Genomic DNA, 20084 nt, shown 5'->3' with positions numbered 1-20084 from the left:
ATGCATGGCCGCGCTCTTTACTGTTTTCAATGAAAATTAATCTCTTTCTGCATGTTCTGTTTTATCGCTTTAGCATTCTAAATTGGTTAGCGTTGCATATTTTTTAGCACATGTTCTACCTGACCGTCATGGTTCTTAGCTTATGAGGCATTCTTGGAAATGCATCTACAGAGCAAATTAGAAAGCACGCGAGACGTCAACCTCGCCAGTCATTAGTGAGTCATGTCTTCATTTCTCTGTCCTCTGTGACCTCAACTGTTGCTGCCGCTGTCCAGGCAGGCTGTATAGCTGCTGCTGCTGATAAGCGTATGTGAACTGTAAATGTGGCACGTTGGAGCTGTTTTAGGATTTCATGTCAGTATTTTTCGCTTGCCAGCGGATCAGTGATGCCATCCACAGAAAGACGGGCGCGCACATATATATGCACACACAGACTCTTGTGCATGCATACACACACAAGCTGAGAGTCAGGCTTGGAAAAGAGGCAGGTAGGAAAATGGTGGTAATTATCGTTAGTTCTTTGTGATTAACCAAGTGACACACACATACACACGCACGCACTGCTGTGCTGCCCTCTGCTGTGTGGCACAAAATGGCGGTGTGTGTGTGTGTGTCCTAGCAGAGGCTGCGTCTGTAAGAGAGAGATGGGAATGAGGCCAGGCAGAGGAGAATGCGAGGACTTGGCTCGCAACAACTTTGTGTGTCTGTGTGAGTGTGTGTGTGTGTGAGATAACATTCAGGTGTGAGAGGGAACATTAACTAGCTCAGAGAGAGAGGTCCCAGCTGACTGCTCCATTTACAGCCCTGGTGTCACGCACACACACACACACATAAACAGCACAGGCATAGATGTGTGCTCATATAAATACACAAAATCTGATGACAGAGGCGATACAGGAGACAGAATCAGGGGGAGTGTAAGAGTTTTTTTCTCCTACAGGTAGTGTGACCTTCACTCCAACTCTCCTTCCCTTCATCTGTCCATCCCTCCCTCTCTCCACGTAGCCCCGTAATTCAGCGCTCAGTTGCGTGGCAGGTAATTTGTGCGCTATTGGAGATTAAAGTTTAATTAGTGAGCGAGGAGTCATTTGGGTCTAACTTGAGTGGAATAAGACAGCAGTGTGTGCTCGCGCATGTGTGTGTGTCTGTGTGTCCCTCCTCATTCGCTCACCCTAACACTTCAAGGCTCATCACCAAGAGAGAAAGCGTGAGTGGGAGTAGAGGATCCAATTCCTCCTTTCATCAACGAAGAACAAAGGAAGGAGTCTTCCCCTCTTCTCTTCATCTCCTCTTCCTCCTCCTCGTCTTCCTTTCTCTCTCTTTCTCTCTCTCTTTTCCTCCCTCCCCACTCCCATGCTCAGTTGGCAGAGTTCCACAGCCATATTCACACTTTCCTGGTCCCTGGCGAGACACTCTCGCACACACACGCACACACACATCACCTCTACTGCCACCATCACACTGCGCCAAGGAAGGGAACGAGAAAGACGAGGGCCCAACTTTGTCTCTCTCCATCTATCTCCGAGAAATGACCGATAGATCTGTCACCTGGAGTGAGAGGCGTATCACCTGAGACGTCGTGGCCAGATCACTTCTTTTCTTTTCTTTTCCAGCCTCTCTCTCTTTTCCCATCATTCAGTCTGCCATAGTCTGCTGCTGGTCTCTCCCTCAATATGTTTTCCCATCCTGCAATCTGTTTTTGTCTGTCCCTCTCCCCCACAAAGTGCTTAAACTTTGTCATCTGTCTCTCTGTTTTGCTCTTTACTATTCCTGGCCCTAATCATATGGGCAGCAAAGATGCCATATGGTCACAGACTAACATGGATGCACGTGCGTGCCGCACACTCGGGTGTCTTAAGAGCTCTCTTTGCTAATGACGCAGGAGTCTGCCTCCTTGTACCGCTGTTATTCCACTATCCTAACGCAAATCAATAGGCAGCACGGCCCCGCGATAACAATCTCTCCTCCCTGCGTCTCTCCATCCCCCTCGTCACTCCACCCGTGCCCTCCTCCCTCACATCCTCCCTCACATCTGCCTTGATCTTGCAGCTTCAATCTATCTCTCCCTCCCACTCTTCCTCTCCCTTGTCTCTATGCCCTCAGTCTCACATCCTCTTCCCTCACCACTCCACTTCCTTCTTTACATTGCTCCTTCTGATTCTTCACCATGCGCACCTTTTTCTCTCTCCCACTTTCACACTGTGTCGCTTCTCCTCAACTCTGCGCCTCCATTCACATCACCCCACTTTCCCCCCTTCACGCCACACAGCTGTCTTTTTACTTCCCCCTCTTATACTCTCGTATCATATTCCCCCTTCTTTCACTGCCTTGCTCTCATTTTCCTCACCTTTCCCCCTGCTGCTCTTCCATTTCTTCCAATATCTCCTCATTTGTGCTTTGCTCTCCCATATATTTGGGCTGCAGTGCTTCCCTCATCTCACTCTCTCTCTCTAACGATCCCTTCTCCTCTACCTCAATGCTTCTTCTTTTCTCTGCCCTATTGGATCAAACTCTTCTCCTCGCTCTCTGCTTTGTATCCTCCTCTCATTTCACGTATCTGCAATCGCTTTATCGGTGGCTATCCTGCTTTTAGTGTCGGCCTGTCTGTGTCTGCAGATGGAGGGAAGTATTCCCCAGTCTGGCTCTCAGGTAACAGCTGAGAGAAGGGGAAAGCAGAAGGAAAAGGAGAGCCGGTCATCAAGGACACCTTTTGGGAATTACGAGGCACAAGTACAGACATGGGTATAAAAAAATAAAATGAAATCATAAAAAATGATCCAGTAGAATGAATTCTGCCCTGTGAAACTTGAAGATGAGAGTAGATATAGATAGATATAGACAAACACACAGTCACATGCATGCACGCACATCTAGAACCCCTAGAAAGCCTGTGTCAGCCTTTAATTTCCTATTGAGCAGGCAGAGGGAGAGATGTGAGACAAAGATACTCTGTGAAAGCAACAAAACCTGGTTCCTATGAGGTGGTTTGTCCCCTGTCACCAGTACTGTATTAGGTGAAGATGGAGCAGTAGATGTGACAAACCTCACCGATAAATTAAGCTTGCAAAGCAATAACGCAGCTTATTGATCATATTAAGGCAGTTCAAAGCCCTCAGTGTCACATAAATTCACTGACATTTTTTAATTGGCGCAAAATGAGAACCTCTTCTTTTTCAACCTTTCTTCAGTAACAAACTAACCTGGTAGTATTTGTCAGTACAAGCACAGAGACCGATATTACAAATGAAAATTGCACGTACCTAATTAGGCTCATTTTAAGCACAATTTGCCAAAATGAGATACAAACAGATGCATAACCTGAAGCTAAACAGGAAGGTAGACTGGCTTGCACAACATAATATTGGTGGTTCACATCCCCCAAGTCATTATGAGGATTAAATCCTGATTTTAAGCCTGCTTGTATGGCATTTCTTCTGAAATTACGAATGCAGGAACAAGTCAAAGAATTGGCTCACCACTGAAAGCTCTCAAATATCATCCCCACATCACTCAAAAATAAAAACGAGTTACTGCTTAATACTTTGTATAAAATCGAGGCGACTGCACACAAAAACACACTCACTCCTCTGCACTCAGTAACCCAAAGAGCAGTCTGCCCAAGTCTAACCTCAGACAAGGTCACGCAGACACACACACACACACACACAACACAGGCAGGCAAATGCACACAGACACGAAAAGCACCACCAGCAGCTGCACTGTAGCTAAAGGGCGAGAGCAGGGACAGAGAGAGGACAATGGAGGACAGGGTACAACTTGGAGGTTACAGAGACAAGGAGAACAGAGAGGAAGCGTGTGTGTGTGTGTTTGCATGTGTGTGTGTGTGCTAGAGAGAGACAGCAGGAGTGACACAGCATCATCAATTAGATGAACCGAAGTGGCACAAAGAGGGAGCAGGTGCAAATCAGTGTGTGTGTCTGCATGTGTGAGACCAAGTGAATTTGCGTACATTTACACATGTGTGAGTGAGCGCATGTGTAAATGAGCGGAGGGACCAAAGACATGGGAGTGGAACGCATCACGAGCCCCAACCGGGATGTCACACCAGACCTGCTCCAACTCAGTTCCCTCTGCTTCAGTGGAGCACTCCACCCCATTACCTGGAAAGGACGGATGTGTGTGTGTGCGTACGTGTGTGTGTAAGTGTATGTGTGTCTGTGGCAGAAAGATGTGCTTTGATGGGCCAAACCAAAATGGGTCACTGCAAAATATGAGCCGTTTCACATCTGTTTTTCAACCTCAGAAAGCAGCACATTCGCTTGAAGCGAAGGTACGTTGCCTCCCTTCGCCTGCTTTTTGGGCGAGCTGAAGTGGATTTCAGCTCTCGTATATGAGAACTTACCCGACGCGCTCGTTCTTGATTGCTTTGCTTTTGTCCTCTTCTCCCGTGTATCATCTTTCTCCTGCATCGTTTCTTTCCCCTGCTCCACAATCCTCCCTTGCTGGAGGATTCTGATGGAATACCAAGTAGCTCTGCGGCCCACTTTACAGGACCCTAACTCCCTTGTGTGTGTTGTGAGTGCGTGAGAGGGAAAGGGAGATGGAGAAAGAGAAACCAGTAGACAGAAAAGCAGAGAAGTGTGTGGGCATGGGTGAGGTTACCTGCACTGTGGGAGCATGAATCCACATAGTGCTTCTTTCTCTTTATTCCTTTTATTCTGTGGCTATATCTCTCACTCAATCTGCACCCAGCAAGGTCATTTAGAGTCCACCAGACACAGACGCATATGTGCACATACACACACACACACACTGCAGGAATATTGCAGTCAATCAAGCCTGATCATTAAGCTCTATCCCTCTTTTACACACGAATGTATTCATGCTAAGCGCTTGCACATATTAGTAAAGAGTTCCGCAAGCCAACATTGACTTTCGTTTGTTGTCGCCCACCTACACACTGACAATGACTCGCTCACACAAGAGCACAAAAACACCAGGACGCGGGTAACGAGCAATCAGGTTTATTTTTCCTGATTCTTGTCACAGGGCCTCGTATCCAAGACAACCTTTGCACCAAAAACGCACAGCCTACAAATGCGTGCTTGATTGCATGTGTGTGAATGTCGCCCTCTTTCGCTCATCCCTCTCTCCTTCTCCACTCGGACTCGTCTCATCACTCCGTTACCATGTCAACAAAGCCAGGTTTAGTCCTTCAAAGGGTAACGCACGGCAGCTGCCCAACGGAGGTGACCGCGCTGAAACACAGAGCGAAAGAAAAGATAGATGATAGGAAAAAGAGATAAAGGAGAGTTGTGCAGAGGAGCAGGAAAAGGGAGGGTTCAATGATTTTTGGGTCAAGGCTATAAAAAAAAGAAGAAGATATTAAAAGAAATAGGTGTCCAGGACTTATCCTTTCACAGCCTGCATGCTCATTTTCAGCCTATTGTTCAGCAGGGAAGTGAAGCAGTTTATTAATAATGAACAAAGTGATATAAGAAGAAGTAGCAAAGTCAAATCGGAGTTGATTTGCGAAAGAGCTCACAGAGCTGACTAAATGCTGCTGATTTGAGTCTGAATCGTGTCGAATTGAGCACACGGGACTCTCTTTGTTTTTCCTCTCTGTGAGGGATAAAACAATCAATATGTAGTTATCAAAGATTGAGTGCAGAACAAGGAAATCTCTGCACAACTTGTCAAAGTATCACATACAAACTGGGAGCCCTCTACTTTTCCAGGATGCGATTAAAAGCGAAAGGCCGTCAGGTTATGGCTGCAAATAGAAAATAAATGAAGACCCTGTAAAAATATCAGTGCACGTGTGCCTATGGCGCGTCAATAAGGAGAAATGTCGGCGTCATAGTCTTTAATATCTGATCACATAATATTGTATTGTTTTTATTGAAAAAAAATGCACAAAACTAACATGTGACCAATCTGTGTCTGAGTGTCCTGATTTTCACTGCTGTGTACGCACTCACAAGGATTGCCTGTGTGATTGCCTCATGCCACTCAAGGTTTTCACTTCTCTGATTGGCTCTGTGGTTACTATGGTGACTGCAATCCCTATTGTTGTTGTTTATGGCCTAACACGTCCCACTGTTTAGTTGTTCCTGTCGAAAAGGTCATTGGCAATCACCAGCTTTTCGGCCAAATAAGGGAAATAGATTGACACAGATGCACATTTGGGCACCGTCCAACTGCTAATGAGTAGAACGTCTTTGTTTTCATGCCACAGACAGAGAGACAGAGGAAGAGAGAAAGAATGATATTTTATAGGCTAGTGGGATAACCTCTGCACTCTGCCTTAAGAGCCAGATAGGGATTCTGAGCCTAAACCTCCCAGTAGATTGCTGTGGTGGCTGATGCATTTCTCTCTCGCTTGCAGACAGACACATCTGCCTCGCTTTGTCTCTCTGACCTTTATTTATTCTTTCCCGCTGAACCTGAAGCAGTGTGCGTGTGTGTGTCTGCGTTTCTGCAGTCAAGAGTTTCTGCTTCGATTCTTCCAGTTCCAGGCATTTAAGTAACTTCTGTGAAGAGTGCATGCGCTTGCTGTTCACAAGTTCACGTGTGCATGAAGACATTTGTGTCTAGAGTCATGTCTGCGAATGCCGATGAGTCATCCCCAAACCCCAGAGACAAGACGACATCTCGCACACGCATGAACTCCAATTACATCAAATGTAGACCTCAGATTAGCTGGATTCCTACGTGGAATCAAAGTCATCTCCAAGATCAACCTAAACAAGACTCACATTTAGATGATATGGAGGCATTTCAGCCTTAAAATGTTGCTGGATATGAAATTGGTTAAACAGGGAATTTGGTGACAGACTAGTTAGGCAGAGCAGTCCAAGATGGGAAGAGCAGTTCCTGATCAGTCTGATACGTTTTCACAAGAACACTTAGATGACATCTAACAGTTTTTCTTTATTTAAATGATCTGTATTTCCATTGTTTTGACATAAAATGCCACAAAATTTTGGTCAAACCAGATCCCTGGTAAAATTTCCATGCAAATTTTACTGTAATTTTTAAGTGATTCAATTTTAGGTTGTTTTTGTAAAAATACATAAGAAAAATTAACTATTCATTCATTTTCTTCTAATTATCATTGAACTTCATTGAACTTCTTCAATAGTAGCAGAGGCAAGCGTAACCTCATATGTCTACATTTGGCTGCTTTTGAACCCTTACATGTAGCACGCGGTGAACGCTGCATTCATACATGTGTAAAACATGAATTTCAATAGGGTGGCGTTACACTTGCGGGAAATGATGACTCCAACATGTGCAACGACTGTCTCAGTAGGTGCCACTGTGCCACAATTCGTCCTACAGCACATGTAATAATAGATTTTTCTACAGTGAATACTCCAGTTTCAATAAAGACCAAAAAAAAAATGCCATAACACATGAAAGAACCACATCTGTAAAAAAAAACACAAATCTGCCTCTGTTGGCTGTGTTATCTCTGGCTCCCCCTCCTGGCTGAAACTTAAATTTGGGTTTGACGTGAACATAAACTCTACACTGTTAATTAGGAGCTTTCTCCTTGCTTCCTCTAAATCGGCCCTTCAAATTAGTCTCAAACAGGCCTCAAACACTATCTATCCATCAGTCTGCCCGTCTGTCTATAAGTGTCAGTTGCAGGTCTCCGCCCCCTTCTATGTCTCCTCCAATAATCTATGTGACTGGCTGCGGGTGAACCCCTGTGACCTCCAGCTGTGTGTCATGACAGTGGGCCACAGACAAATGTCAGAGCAGATATTGGCTTCTTCCATCTTCTAAGCATCTCCTTTGGGAAGGAACCCACCCACACTGTCTGGGCAGACACGGCGCAGGAGAGGAGGAGAGAGGCAGAGAAGCTGTCACTCAGACTGACCACCTGTCCAGTGTGTTGAACCTGAGGTGATCGAGTTAAAGGGCAGAGCATCCACAGAGAGAGGGGGAGGGCACGCACAGGAAATCTGAAGAGGCCAAGTGATAGTTTGAGGCATCTGAACGCTCTGCGTCGTACTGAAGTGTGTGTAATTAGGGAGGGGATTGCGGCGTACTGATTGGGAGCAGCAGCCGAGTGGGTTGCTGTGTTATTTTGGAGCGTGCTGTGTTAAGCAGGGTGTTAAAGGCAGATGTGTTAGACATGAGTGTGTGTGTGTGTGTGTGTGTGTGTGTGTGTGTGTGTGTGTGTGTGTGTGTGTGTGTGTGTGTGTGTGTGTGTATAGTGCAGTGAAGGAAGGAAGGGGGTGCAGGGAGCATGGCATGTTTGGGTTATTTTCAAATGCGTTGTCAGGTTGTCGAGGAGCATGTGAGCCGAGCTTTGGCGTGCGTGGTGCTAGGTTGCGTTGTGATGATTCCGGTGGTGGTGGTGAAGTGTGACTTTTTGTGAATATCTGTGATGAGATGCGTGTATGTTTGTCTGCGTATGTGTGTGTGTGTGTGTGTGTGTGAGTGTGTGTGTGTGTGCGTTTCCTCCCAGGCCGCTCCACCTCCCGAGCAAACTGCCTCTGCATGCATAATTAACTGAGATGACTGGGGAGGTAAACACACAGGGAGACGTCCCATCCCTCCACTCTTTATGCCGCCATTTTTTTTTGTATGCGTGTGTGTGTGTGTGCCTGTGTGTGTTTGTTTGTGTCAGACAGACAGAGTGCAAGGAAAAGATTTGAAGCAGAAGTGCTTCAGAGTCACAGTTGATGGAACGAGAGAGAGAGAGCTGTCTGTATCTCCCTTTTGTGTGTGTGTGTGTGTGTGTGTGTGTGTGTTTGTGTGTGCGTGCGTGCGTGCAATAGAGAAAGGAGATAAATCCCATCTCAAGCTGCCTCTGAAGATGATGCGATGAAAGCAAGGGAGAGAGAGGATAAAAAACGAATGAAGGCTGTAACCAGTCACAGCTCTGCACATTATGAACCATCCAGCGGAAAAATCCGATTCAGCCATCTCTCCCTCCCTCTCGCTCTTTCCCTTCTGTCTTTCCATCCTGAATGTGTTTTATTTGGAGACCGACGCATTCTAATACTCGAGATGGGACACTCCTGCTGTGTACGTCCTTTTAATGCATATGGAAAGTCATACACAAGGTGACTTCATGGTTTACAAATCTACAGTAACACACCAAAAAAAAAGAGAAGGCCTTGAGGGAAGCTTTCTCGATAAGAAGTGGAGAAGTGCTCCGTGGTAATCAATCACTTGTAGCAGCTCATGTTTGTGTGTGAAGCTGAAGCATTTGGCTAATTATGGACCTGCATAGTAAGTTTCCACACATCTACAATTTTGCATGCATTGGACCCCGGTGTGTGTGTGCATCTATGTGTGTGTGTGTGTGTGATGTTTGCTGGAGCTCATATTTCCCAGGAGCCCAGGTTGTAAAGCCCACTCAGTCAATCATCGCTCCTCCTCTGTCCTCTGCATCCTCATCTTCCTCATCCTCAAACTTATCATTCTATCACTCTTTTCCTGCTTTTGCATCCCCCACACTCAATCCCCCCACCCCCCACCCCCCGATTTTGCTCGGTCTCGTTGTCTTTCCCCTCTTGCTGCCATTCTCCTCTCTATTCAATGCGCGCGAGAGAAAAACAAAGAGAGAGAACAAGAGAAAAGGAGAAGAAAGAAGGGAGAGATGATGGAATAATGGAGGAGATGAGCACCTTCCCAGCACAGATAACATTGTGTTGAGAAACGCAAGAAGACAGTCTATTTAATAAGAAGGAAGAGAGAGCAAAAGAATTTGCATGCCTCTCCGTGTGTGTGTGTGTGTGTGTGTGAGGGACAGCGGGCAGTACGTGTGTTTGCTTCACCTTCATCCTCCTTTCTCTGCGCTCAAGCACCAGCAAAATCAATGTTAGCACTACCTCACTAAACAGACGCAGGTGGACTGATAGACAGCTAAACCAGGAAGATTTGGTGATCTCAGCATGCGTCCTTCATTCGCTCTCCTCTCTGACCCCTACCGAGACTGTGGCATAGCGCAACCATAAATACAGCAGTCGGCCAACAGTGCCAGGGTTCTCTGTGGAAGATGGCTATGAAAGGAGGAGGCGCAGCACAGAGGTGGAGGAGAGACGTGCCTGGAATGTAGACACTGGCATATGCACGAGTGCATTTGGGTACAAGAGAAAAGACTGATGGAGGTGAAGTAAATTGATTGGGGAAGGCATTCCTTTGGTTTATTTGCTTCTTAGTGTGAGAGAGAGACATACACATGCACACATTTGGTTAAAAGTCCAATTAATCCTTATTGAGAGTGGACTGTTGAGGAGACGAACAGAGACAGACAGACATCAAACGCAGTGTGTTTGAGGCCATCTTATTCACTGTGCTTGGTAGGCTTGGTCCTTGTCCTCTACAAGCATGTTATATAGGTCATTGTGTAAATAAGTGTCCTACTCACACACAAACACACATACACACCACCTCAGGTGAAGCCACAGTAGGCTGCAGGCAGAGAAGGTAGGACAAAGAATCTCAACGGGGATCTGTATCTGTGTGCATTTGTGTTTGTGTATAATTAAGCAGTACCAACATCTGTACACCTACACTGTACAGCACAAACCTACGCCAATAAAATCACTCACAAACATGCAAGAATGTATGCAACATTCGCACACAGCTTTCTCCTATCACACACGCACACACTCCGTGTTTCTGTGATGAATAATGCTACTGTGCATCTGGTGGGATGCACCACTGTCCCCGGGGTGGGTTGAATGCAGGGATATTGTGCTGAAGCTCCCCAACAAACACACATATACACTCAAACACATACACACACATTCACAGAGGCTCAGTGCTCTGTCTCCAGGTGACGCTTTTCCTTTTTTAGATCAAGAGCAAGAACACTTTCCACCCCTCCTTCCTCTTTTATATGAATGTAGGAAAGCACCTCCCCTCCTCGAAAAAAACAAAACCACAAAACAATCACCCTCCTGCACCTCTCCATCACATGCACACATACACACATTACAGGCAAACATCCCCTCATTCGCTCAGAGATATACCATACATAAACACTATAAAACCCCTTCTGGTGTACTGAGAGCATGCACACCAACACAGAGTGTAGCACTTCCTGCTTCCCCTTGGAGAAAATTGGAGTTTGCATCTGTGCGGGAGAAAGCAGGGAGAGGAGAGGCGGGGAGAAAAAGAGGGCTTGGATGTACCTTTCATGAAATGCTGCATCAAAAACAAGCCAGAAAATATTGCTTCACAATGCTTGTTTATGTAAGAAACTGTAGTTTCTGGAAGAGCTTGTGGAAAATAAGGAGAAGAAGAAGTTTGTGGATCGTGTTTTGAGACCTGAAACGGTTACAAATAATCTCCTAAAAACGTTAAACACACATCATTGTTATTATCCCGCCTACCTGCAGTCTGTGAACATGTGCCTGGCTTTGCTTATGCACGCCTGCATCTTCACCCACACCCGTACAAACATTATTTATTTATATGATAAATAAATAGCTGATTTCAAAAGTTCAGTGCGACACCTTTCATCGTGAAAAGACTGGAAAAAAAGATCCAGGAGACACACAGATATATGCACATTTCTTCACGTATGAACAACAGTTAGGAGCTGGTAGTATTCTAAGAAATCTACAACACAGTTATTGTTGTGTAATCATCAGTGATGGGAATAACGGCGTTACAAATAACGGCGTTTCTTTTTTCAGTAATGAGTAATCTAACTAATTACTATTCCTATCGTTACAACGCCGTTACCGTTACTAACAAGAAAATGCGGTCCGTTACTATTTTTCAACAAACAGACGGCTGAAGCTGTGTTCAGCTTACCGCACCTTATATAAATATATGCACGGAAGTAGCTGTACAGCTTTAAGCAGCTGCGCGCGCTCCCGCGGACCAATCACTTTCTGGTAGACAAATCACTTTTGGCCCCACTTTTGGCTAGGGGGGAAACAATCGCATGAGTGCTGCTGTTTGACTGAGGACGAATATAGTAGTCGTGGTAAGCCAATAACATGACCACTTCAAGATGACAAAGCAACAAGGTGATATATATCAGTTTTTAAATTGTGTTGATAGGCCACGTAAAACCAGAGTCATGATAAACAATATACACGTCATCACGTTTGCTGTCTAAGGACAGCGCTAGCAAGCACTCTCTGCTTATGACCAAAAAATAAAACAAAACAAAACAAAAAAAACGCCCGTTGGTGTTGGTGGAAAAATGCACCATGTCGTCCAATCAAAAAATGATATGGCGACATGACATTTGGTTGTTTAGGGAAGAGGGGGAAGTTTTAGGAGTGACGGCGAGAGAGAGAGAGAGAGAGAGAGAGAAAGAACAGAAAAAGAGAGAGAGCAAGTTTTGAGATGTGAGAGATTTGTGACGTTTAGCGTGTTTGGAGTGTGTAGTTCATGTGTTGTCTTGTGTAGTTAGTGTGTAGTGTTGCGGATAGTTTTGTGTTGTGTGTCAGAACAATGAGCTGACTGCTGTCTCCAGGTAGAAAACAGGAGTGATGCACCTGCTGCTGTCAGACCTGCAGGTATCAGGCTGTGATGTTCTCCTTTATAGTGGACAGAATTTTTTTTTTTTTTTTTTGGAGTGGCACAAATAATTTGTGTGGCATCTTATAAAATGCAGAACAGCTGATTGTTCTGTAAATAGTTTGAAATGGTTATAAAAAAAAGAGTAAAAGGTAAATGGCTGCAAATAACTTGCTGTGTGCAAAACTTGTGCATATGATTTTAAAATTCACAATTTATATTTGCATTTAAGGTTATGAAATATTATTCAATGAACATGTTTGTGGTTGTTTCAGTGAAAATATCACTTTTTTTTTATCGGATTTGATGTTTTTGTCTGATTTTAGATCAATTGTGTTAATGCAGTATATCAAAATGAAAACATAACTGTAAATTCAGACACGTGAGGTTGTGCTGAAAAGAATGATACCAAACAAGGCAAAGTAAATTGTTTTTAAAGGTGAAATGTCGAGGTAAAATCAAAAGTGGTTAAAATGGCCAATTCTACCCTGGACCCCAGAGGCAAGTAACGCAATAGTTACTTTTCAAATAATTAATTACTTTTAGAATCTGGTAACTCAGTTACTAACTCAGTTACTTTTTTGAAGAAGTAACTAGTAACTATAATTATTTACTTTTTCAAAGTAACTTTCCCAACACTGGTAATCATGTTATGGTGATGAAGTGAATATATTTAAGGAGTGAACGGTGCATGTACCTGTGTCTGTGTGTCTGAATGTTTGTGAGCCGGAGTACAAAAACTGTCATCATTAGTTTCTCATAGAAAGGGAGAACTTTCCTTTGACTCCAGGTGAAAGTAAAAATAGATTTAGACACTGAATATCAAAGGAGAAGATGCAGAATAGTTGAACTCCAGGCTCAGCAGCACTAACCCTCATCATTTCTTCTTTTTCTCACTTTTCCCTCTCTCCCTACCTCCAGAACCCCCAACCCCCCCTTTCCCCTTTCCCGTCTCACCTCACCTCCCCCTCCCTGCTCTGGCTACAGACGGAGAACGTTATGCAGTCCTTCCGTGAGCGCAGCGGTGGTTACCACAGCAACCAACCCTGCTATCAGCAGGAGCCCCATGAATTATCCCGCCTGGAGACCTACCGGCAACACCCGCATCATCCCCATCCACAACACCCGCACCCAGGACCCGGTCCACATCCAGGCCCAGGCCCGGGGCACACCAGGTCAGGCTACGAGGCACATTCCTTGGCAAACCCGACAAGCATGCCGACAACTGGAGGACCAGGAATTGGAGGCGGACCTAAGGACTGTTACAGCCAGCAAGCCTACGCTGGTTACCCAGGAAATGGCGGAGGAAATGGGAGTGGAAATGGGGGCTCAGCACCCTCACAAGCAAAGAAATCATTCAGAGGAAGCAAAGTGCCCCCACCGAATCCCAGTCAGCACCTGCAGGGTCCCGGGGGCTACAGTAATCACATGGGCCCAGGAACTTATTCAGCCCAATATATGAGCGAGGGCCACCTCCAGCAGAAGTGGGAGGACCCAGCGCAGTTAGCACAGTATGAGCAGGAAATGGTTGGACGTTTGGAGTCTAGTGGTACTCCTGCACCTAGTTCCTCCCAGTACATGGAGCAGAATATGCTGGGCCACTCCCAGACCCAGTGCCACCAGCCCTCTACCCCTGTCTATACTAGCCCCCACCACCAGCCCCATCCTCCCAACCCTTCCCCTTCACCTCTCATGTATCCCCAGAGTCACCTACACTACCCGCAGCACTCACCCTCTCCATCTACATACATGGAAAAGTGCAGCCCTATGCCCCACTGTTACAAAGGGTACAACTTGCCTCCAGGTTCTCAGTATGGCAGACAAATGAGCAGCCATGGCAATCTGAAGCAGGGGGCCTACAGGTCGAGCCAAAACAGTTACGGATATCAGCAGCCTCCCTCCAGAGGTTACGAGCAGCAGCCCATGACCAACCCCCAGGAACCCCATCCAAAATACCAACACTATAGCCAAGCCCAACAAAACTACTGTCTCTCAGAGTTGCCTGTCAGGTCCCCAGAACAGTATTATCAGACTTGTAGCCCCTCCTCGAGCCACTCCCCAGCCCGATCTGTGGGGCGTTCCCCTTCATACAGTTCCACCCCTTCACCGTTAATGACCAATCCAGAGTCATTCCAGTATAGCCAGCCACCTATGACCCCTGGAGCAGCCTCCTCCTCTTCATCATCTTCAGCTGGCATGCAGGAACAAGCCAGTGCCAACACTATGTTGATGCCCCCACGCTCACACCCCTCACCCAGCATACCGCACAGCTATTCCACAACACCGCAGGTCCCCACAATGAAAGAACGCTTCTCAGAGAAGCTATTGTCAAACCCCAGCTTGTGGAGTCTGAATGCTCTCACCTCTCAGGTGGAGAGCATCTCTAATAATGTACAGCAGCTCCTGCTTTCAGAGGCCCTGGTTGCAAACAAAAAAGGCAGTAAGCGCAGCAGTGGCGGGAGCAACAGCAGTGCTGGAAGTGCAGTATCCTCCAAAAAGGGTGAGGAATACAAAAGTCCTCCATATCCAGACAGTGGTGGCAGTGTGGGTGGGGGACCTATACAGGATGCTTACTGTACCCCACAGCATCAACCGCTGCCCATGGAAATCCATGAGGGTGGCTACTCCAGCAGCAGCGATGAACCGCTGGACAGGGGCTACTACTACTTTGGCCAGGGCAGAAGTCCAGCCCAGGCCCATAACAACACACAGCTCAGCGTCGACACAGCCTCTTCATGCTCCATGGCATCTCCCGATGACATGTCTACCAGGTCTGGCGACTCAGGTCTGCACAACCTCACCCCTGACCCTGCTAGATGTCAATCAGGGCAGGGAGGAGATGGCATGAGCACTCCAGTGAAGAGCATTAGTGACGAGAGATCTCCAACAAGCATTACAATCCCCAGTCCCATGAAGCAAGAACAAGATTCTCCCTCTGATATGCAGCACATCAGTGAGCCTGTCAAAGAGAATTTCGAAGAATCGGCCTGGACAGAGAAATCTTCTGATAAAGAAGAATTGACAACAGAGAAGACGCCTGACCACAAGAGTGAGAGAGATGTGGACACGACAAAATGTGGAAAGAAGCTAGAAAAATGGTCAGATGAAGAGAAATGTCCAGATGTTTACAGCAAAATAAACAAAGAGGGGACAGGAAAAGCCTACTGCTATGAGGAGACAGTGTACCAGACTAAATATGAACCTAATGCAGGAGACTCGGTTGAACAGTCACCGGCAGCTCTGTCTGATTCCAGCCACAAAGATCATTTTGGCCAGGAGATGAAATCAGAGACATACAAATCTGAGTCTCCAACTGCATCTGAGAGCTCAGTGAAAACATTGCCATTCATTTCCAGGGGTGACCTTGAGCAGGATCAATACTCCACAGGGAAGGAGGACAGCTCAGAAAACACGTCTCCAACTCCTCAAGTTGAGGCCTTGGAAGACTGTGTCTCAGACAAGAGAGACACAAGAGACCTGGACAATGATGGAGAGGGTGAAGAGGAAGAGAGAGAAAAGGAGAAAACCAATGCAGAGGAACAAAAAGGAACAGAGAAACAAGAAAAATGTTCCCTTTCACCACCTCTGTCTGTAGAGGTGAGGGAGGAACTGGGGAAGGGTGGGGAATTGACCGAGTCATTGAATGAGGAGCACATGAATAAAAGAGATGAATTAGAAAAGATGTCTGGGGATATTGGCAGCAAGACAGAGAGCCAGACTGCTGAGCTCCATTCTGACAAGGAGTTTGCAGGGGGACCTGCCCATCCAAACTCAGCAGCAGTAACGGCCGCAGCAGATGCCTCTGAAATGGAGTCAGCAATTGGTGACACTGCCCCTCAGCCTCAGTCTGCTATGCCAGTCTTCTCTGCTCTCAATGACAAGGCAACACCTCCATCTCAGGCCAGGGATCATATTGATCACAGTGATGCTAAAGTGCTGGAGCCAGACTCTCCTCAACTACCAGGGAAGTCAATACTTCCCTCAGCCCCCTCCTGGGCAGACACTCCACCTTCCCCGAAAAAAGGTGACGAGGACATGGAACCAGGCATCAGCTGTTCCAGCGCTGTAACCCCTTTGGCCAAACCAGAACCTGTGGCTCCATCTGCTCAGCCGAGGGCATTTGGACGTAAGCATGCCAGGGGCAGAAGAAGAATCATGCATTCAGGTGTGGGAATCAGGCAACAGCTAAGCTTGGAGAGGGAGGGGGAAAAGGAAGAGGAAGGAGGCCACTCACACACACAGAAAACAAGCATGCCTCCAAGCAAAACCGAGCTATTCTCAGATCAAATGGATCTAGCCCATCAGGAATCTATTGTGAGTCAGACTCCCAAAATGCTAAGTGATGGTTTTCGTTCACGAATGTGCACACGCTCATTCAACGCACAAGATTTGCCACCTAAAGCCGAACCTCATGTAAAAAGAAAACCAGGCCCAAAGCCAGGTTCAAAGCCTGGGCCAAAACCAGGGCCAAAACCTGGTGTAAAGCCAGGGTCAAAACCAGGTGCAAAACAAGGGCCTAAACTAGCCCAAAAACCTGGCCCAAAACCAGGGCTAAAACCAGGACCAAAACAGGGACCAAAACCTCTGCCAAATGAACCAGAACTGCCACCGAAAATTGAGACTCCTATAAAACGAAAACCAGGACCCAAACCAGGTTCAAAGCCTGGACCAAAACCTGGATCAAAACCTGGATTAAAACCAGGACCAAAACCTGGTCCAAAACCAGCTCTCAAGCCAGGTGCAAAACCAGGACCTAAGCCTGGACCCAAGTCTCCAGGCATTTTGTCCCACACTGACACTGCACCCATCAAGGCCCCAGTGGGCCGGCCCAAAGGTTCACTTACTAAACCTAAATTGTTGCAGCAGGAAGAAACCACTCAGCCTTTCGTGGGGCCGCAAAGCAGGAGTAGGAAGAGCCTGAAATCTGCAATATCACAAGTAAACCAGGGAGCAACACAAGAGGAGCAACAAGCACACCATGAGCTAAAGACGCCAGAGAACGAGAGCAAAAATATGGTTTTGAGATCCAGGAAGCCCTCCCAGGAAAAACTGTCAAAAGAAAAAGAAAAAATAATGGGTGAAGATATTCTCACAGAGACAGTCACAGAATTTAAAGCCAGCGATGTTTCTCTTAAAGAAGAAGAGCTCATAACTGTGGAGCAAATGCTCTCCCCCATTCAGACTGCAGTCACAGATAATGAAGTTACAGGGGACCCACCCACACCACACATGCCACCTGAGCAATCTGAGGAAAAGATCCCTCTTCCACTAAAACGGAAACCTACTTCAGAACTTTCTACACCATTAAAAAGAAAGAGGGGTCCAAAACCCAAACCAAAAACGTTACCGCCTCAGCCCACCCAGCTGGAACAGGCCGTCCCAACACCTAAAGAGAAGGTCACACGCGGCCCACGAAGAAAGCGAGGGCCGCCTAAGAAAGAACCTGTGGTCACTCCCATAACCAAAGACATTCTGGCCAACACCAGTGGACCTGACATCACTAGTGACCCGCCCGTGGTGCCTCCTCAGTGCCCCACTAAAACAAAAGTTCTCCCACCACGCAAAGGCAGAGGACAGAAATATGAGGCCATGGTGCAGAAGATTACATCTCCTAGCTCAAAGAAACACCTCCCAATTCCCCAGCTAGATAGCAGTCTGACTGATGACATGACAACCAAGGCTTTGCCTGAGCGTATCTTAAAGGAAGGTGAGACGTCTATTGTGACGAACACCACTGAGGTGATAGAGTCTCAACAAGATGGAGAGAAGCAACTTGAGGTGGGAGAGAGGAAAGTGGAGGTGACACAAGACAGAGAAAAGCAAGACATGAGTCCAGAGGCACCAACACTAGAGGGGGTGAGACAAGGGCTGGAAGAAGAGGTTGTAAATAAAAATGAAGCAACACAGGAAGATATTAAACCAGGGACAGAGCAGGATGTTCTAGCTGATAATGTCTGGAGTTCAGAGGCCGCAGTAGAAGGCAGCGCTCCAGGTGAGTGGATACCGGAGGCCTCAGAAGGTGTATCTACAGCTGCCGCCAAGTCTGTGAGGACTAAAAGGAAGCGATGGGCCATGGTGGAGAGTACAGATGCCTCAGTGGTAGCCTTGGAAGCAGGGAGTCTAATAGTTACAACACCAAGACTAGCAAAGCAAAGGGCCATCAAAAACAACCATGAGATGCACCTGAAACAAAGGAGGAAGAAAAGAAAAGGCCAGTCCTCTTCAGAGGAAACAGATTTAGTTGAGGAGGCTAACACTGAAACAGACGAGCAACAGGAGAGTGTGGAGGACAAGGTGAACCCCACAGAGCCCACAGTACCTCTGCCAATCAGCACAGATGACATCACAGAAACTCCCCAGGTTACCAGTACAGACCTCATCCATAAACCTCGAAGAGGCAGAAAACCATCAGCAAGCCCAGCTAAAAGGAAAAGAAGCAAAGCCTCAACAGAGCCGATTCCTGGCAAGCCAATTAAGATCCACAAAAAGCCCGGGCCAAAACCCGGGATGAAAGATGCCATCGAGGTAATTGAGGCAGTAGTGAGGGCAGCAGGATGTGAACAGGAGGAAAAAGAGGAGAAAGAAAGACAAGAAAGGGAAAGAAGGGAAAAAGGAAACACAGAAAACGAGGAGACGTGTGTTATCGGTCCTGTAGTGACAGTATCAGAAAAACGGACCGAGACCATTTCTGTGAAGAGGATCAGGCGTAGATGGGTCCATCAAAGGTCTAAACTGTCTTTCTATCCTTATGTACGGATTAACAACTCAAGAGACTTTTCTTCCTGGTGTGCCATAGTCAACAAGGCGGAGGATGCGGTCGTATTTCAGAGACGCAGGAAAAAGGGCATCCTCAGAATGAGGAATCCTTTCACAGTTGCAAAGGTAGTGCCACACACTGCTGCCATGCTGCAGGGACCCACAATAAATAAAGATCTCGTTGGGAGGTGTGTGACATGTTGCCTGTGTGGGAAACCGGCAAACTACAAAGACTTAGGTGATTTATGTGGACCTTACTACACAGAGGACGGGGTTCCACGGAAAATCTTGACGATTACACACACAGAAGCCTTCAGGGAAGAGTTGGACAAGACCAACGACGACAACAGCGGCAGCAGCGAAGAACCGGGCAACTCCTCAAAGACTGAGACTGAGGGCACCCCAGAAACGGAAGGAAATACAGAAGCAACCGCTCAAGAGGGAAGTGTTAGCAGTAGCAGCAGCAGGCATCACTGGCGTTTCCGACGGGCAGAAAGAATGGAAAGACCGGGTCGGGAAGGTGGCCTACGAAGGTTAACTCTCCGAGAGAGGTTCAAGAGGATGAAGCAGCTACAGGCCGTCAACACAGGAGCCCCCACGGGCCAAGAGGGCAACGAAAGCTTGTTCCAAAGGCTACAAATGGAGGCAGAGGCTAAGGAGCACTGGGCCCATGAAAACTGTGCCATCTGGACCAAGGGGATAATTATGGTAGCTGGAAGGCTATACGGACTGAAGGAGGCAGCCAACACCTCAGCCCAAACGGTACGACAGCAGTTATCATCAGTGAATCTTAGACCAATCTGACATGTGTTTGAATGCTAAGAAATATCTTTCAGAATTGCTGAAAACTTTTAACATTT

At 46.7% G+C, this 20084-nt stretch overlaps 1 protein-coding gene across 1 annotated transcript in view; it reads left to right on the top strand.

Moving 5' to 3' along the window:
- LOC120746261 (retinoic acid-induced protein 1) overlaps positions 1 to 20084 on the top strand; it is a 51471-nt gene that overhangs the window by 26919 nt on the left and 4468 nt on the right. The window contains exon 2 of the mRNA XM_040051647.1: positions 13390 to 19986. Coding sequence (XP_039907581.1) covers positions 13468 to 19986 — 6519 coding nt within the window. The 5' untranslated portion in view covers positions 13390 to 13467. The remainder of the gene's footprint in view (positions 1 to 13389; positions 19987 to 20084) is intronic.

The sequence above is a fragment of the Simochromis diagramma genome, unplaced genomic scaffold (assembly GCF_900408965.1).
Source record: "Simochromis diagramma unplaced genomic scaffold, fSimDia1.1 OVJJ01000321.1, whole genome shotgun sequence".
Taxonomy (NCBI): Eukaryota; Metazoa; Chordata; class Actinopteri; order Cichliformes; family Cichlidae; genus Simochromis; species Simochromis diagramma.
This window is presented reverse-complemented; position numbering and strand designations above follow the sequence as displayed.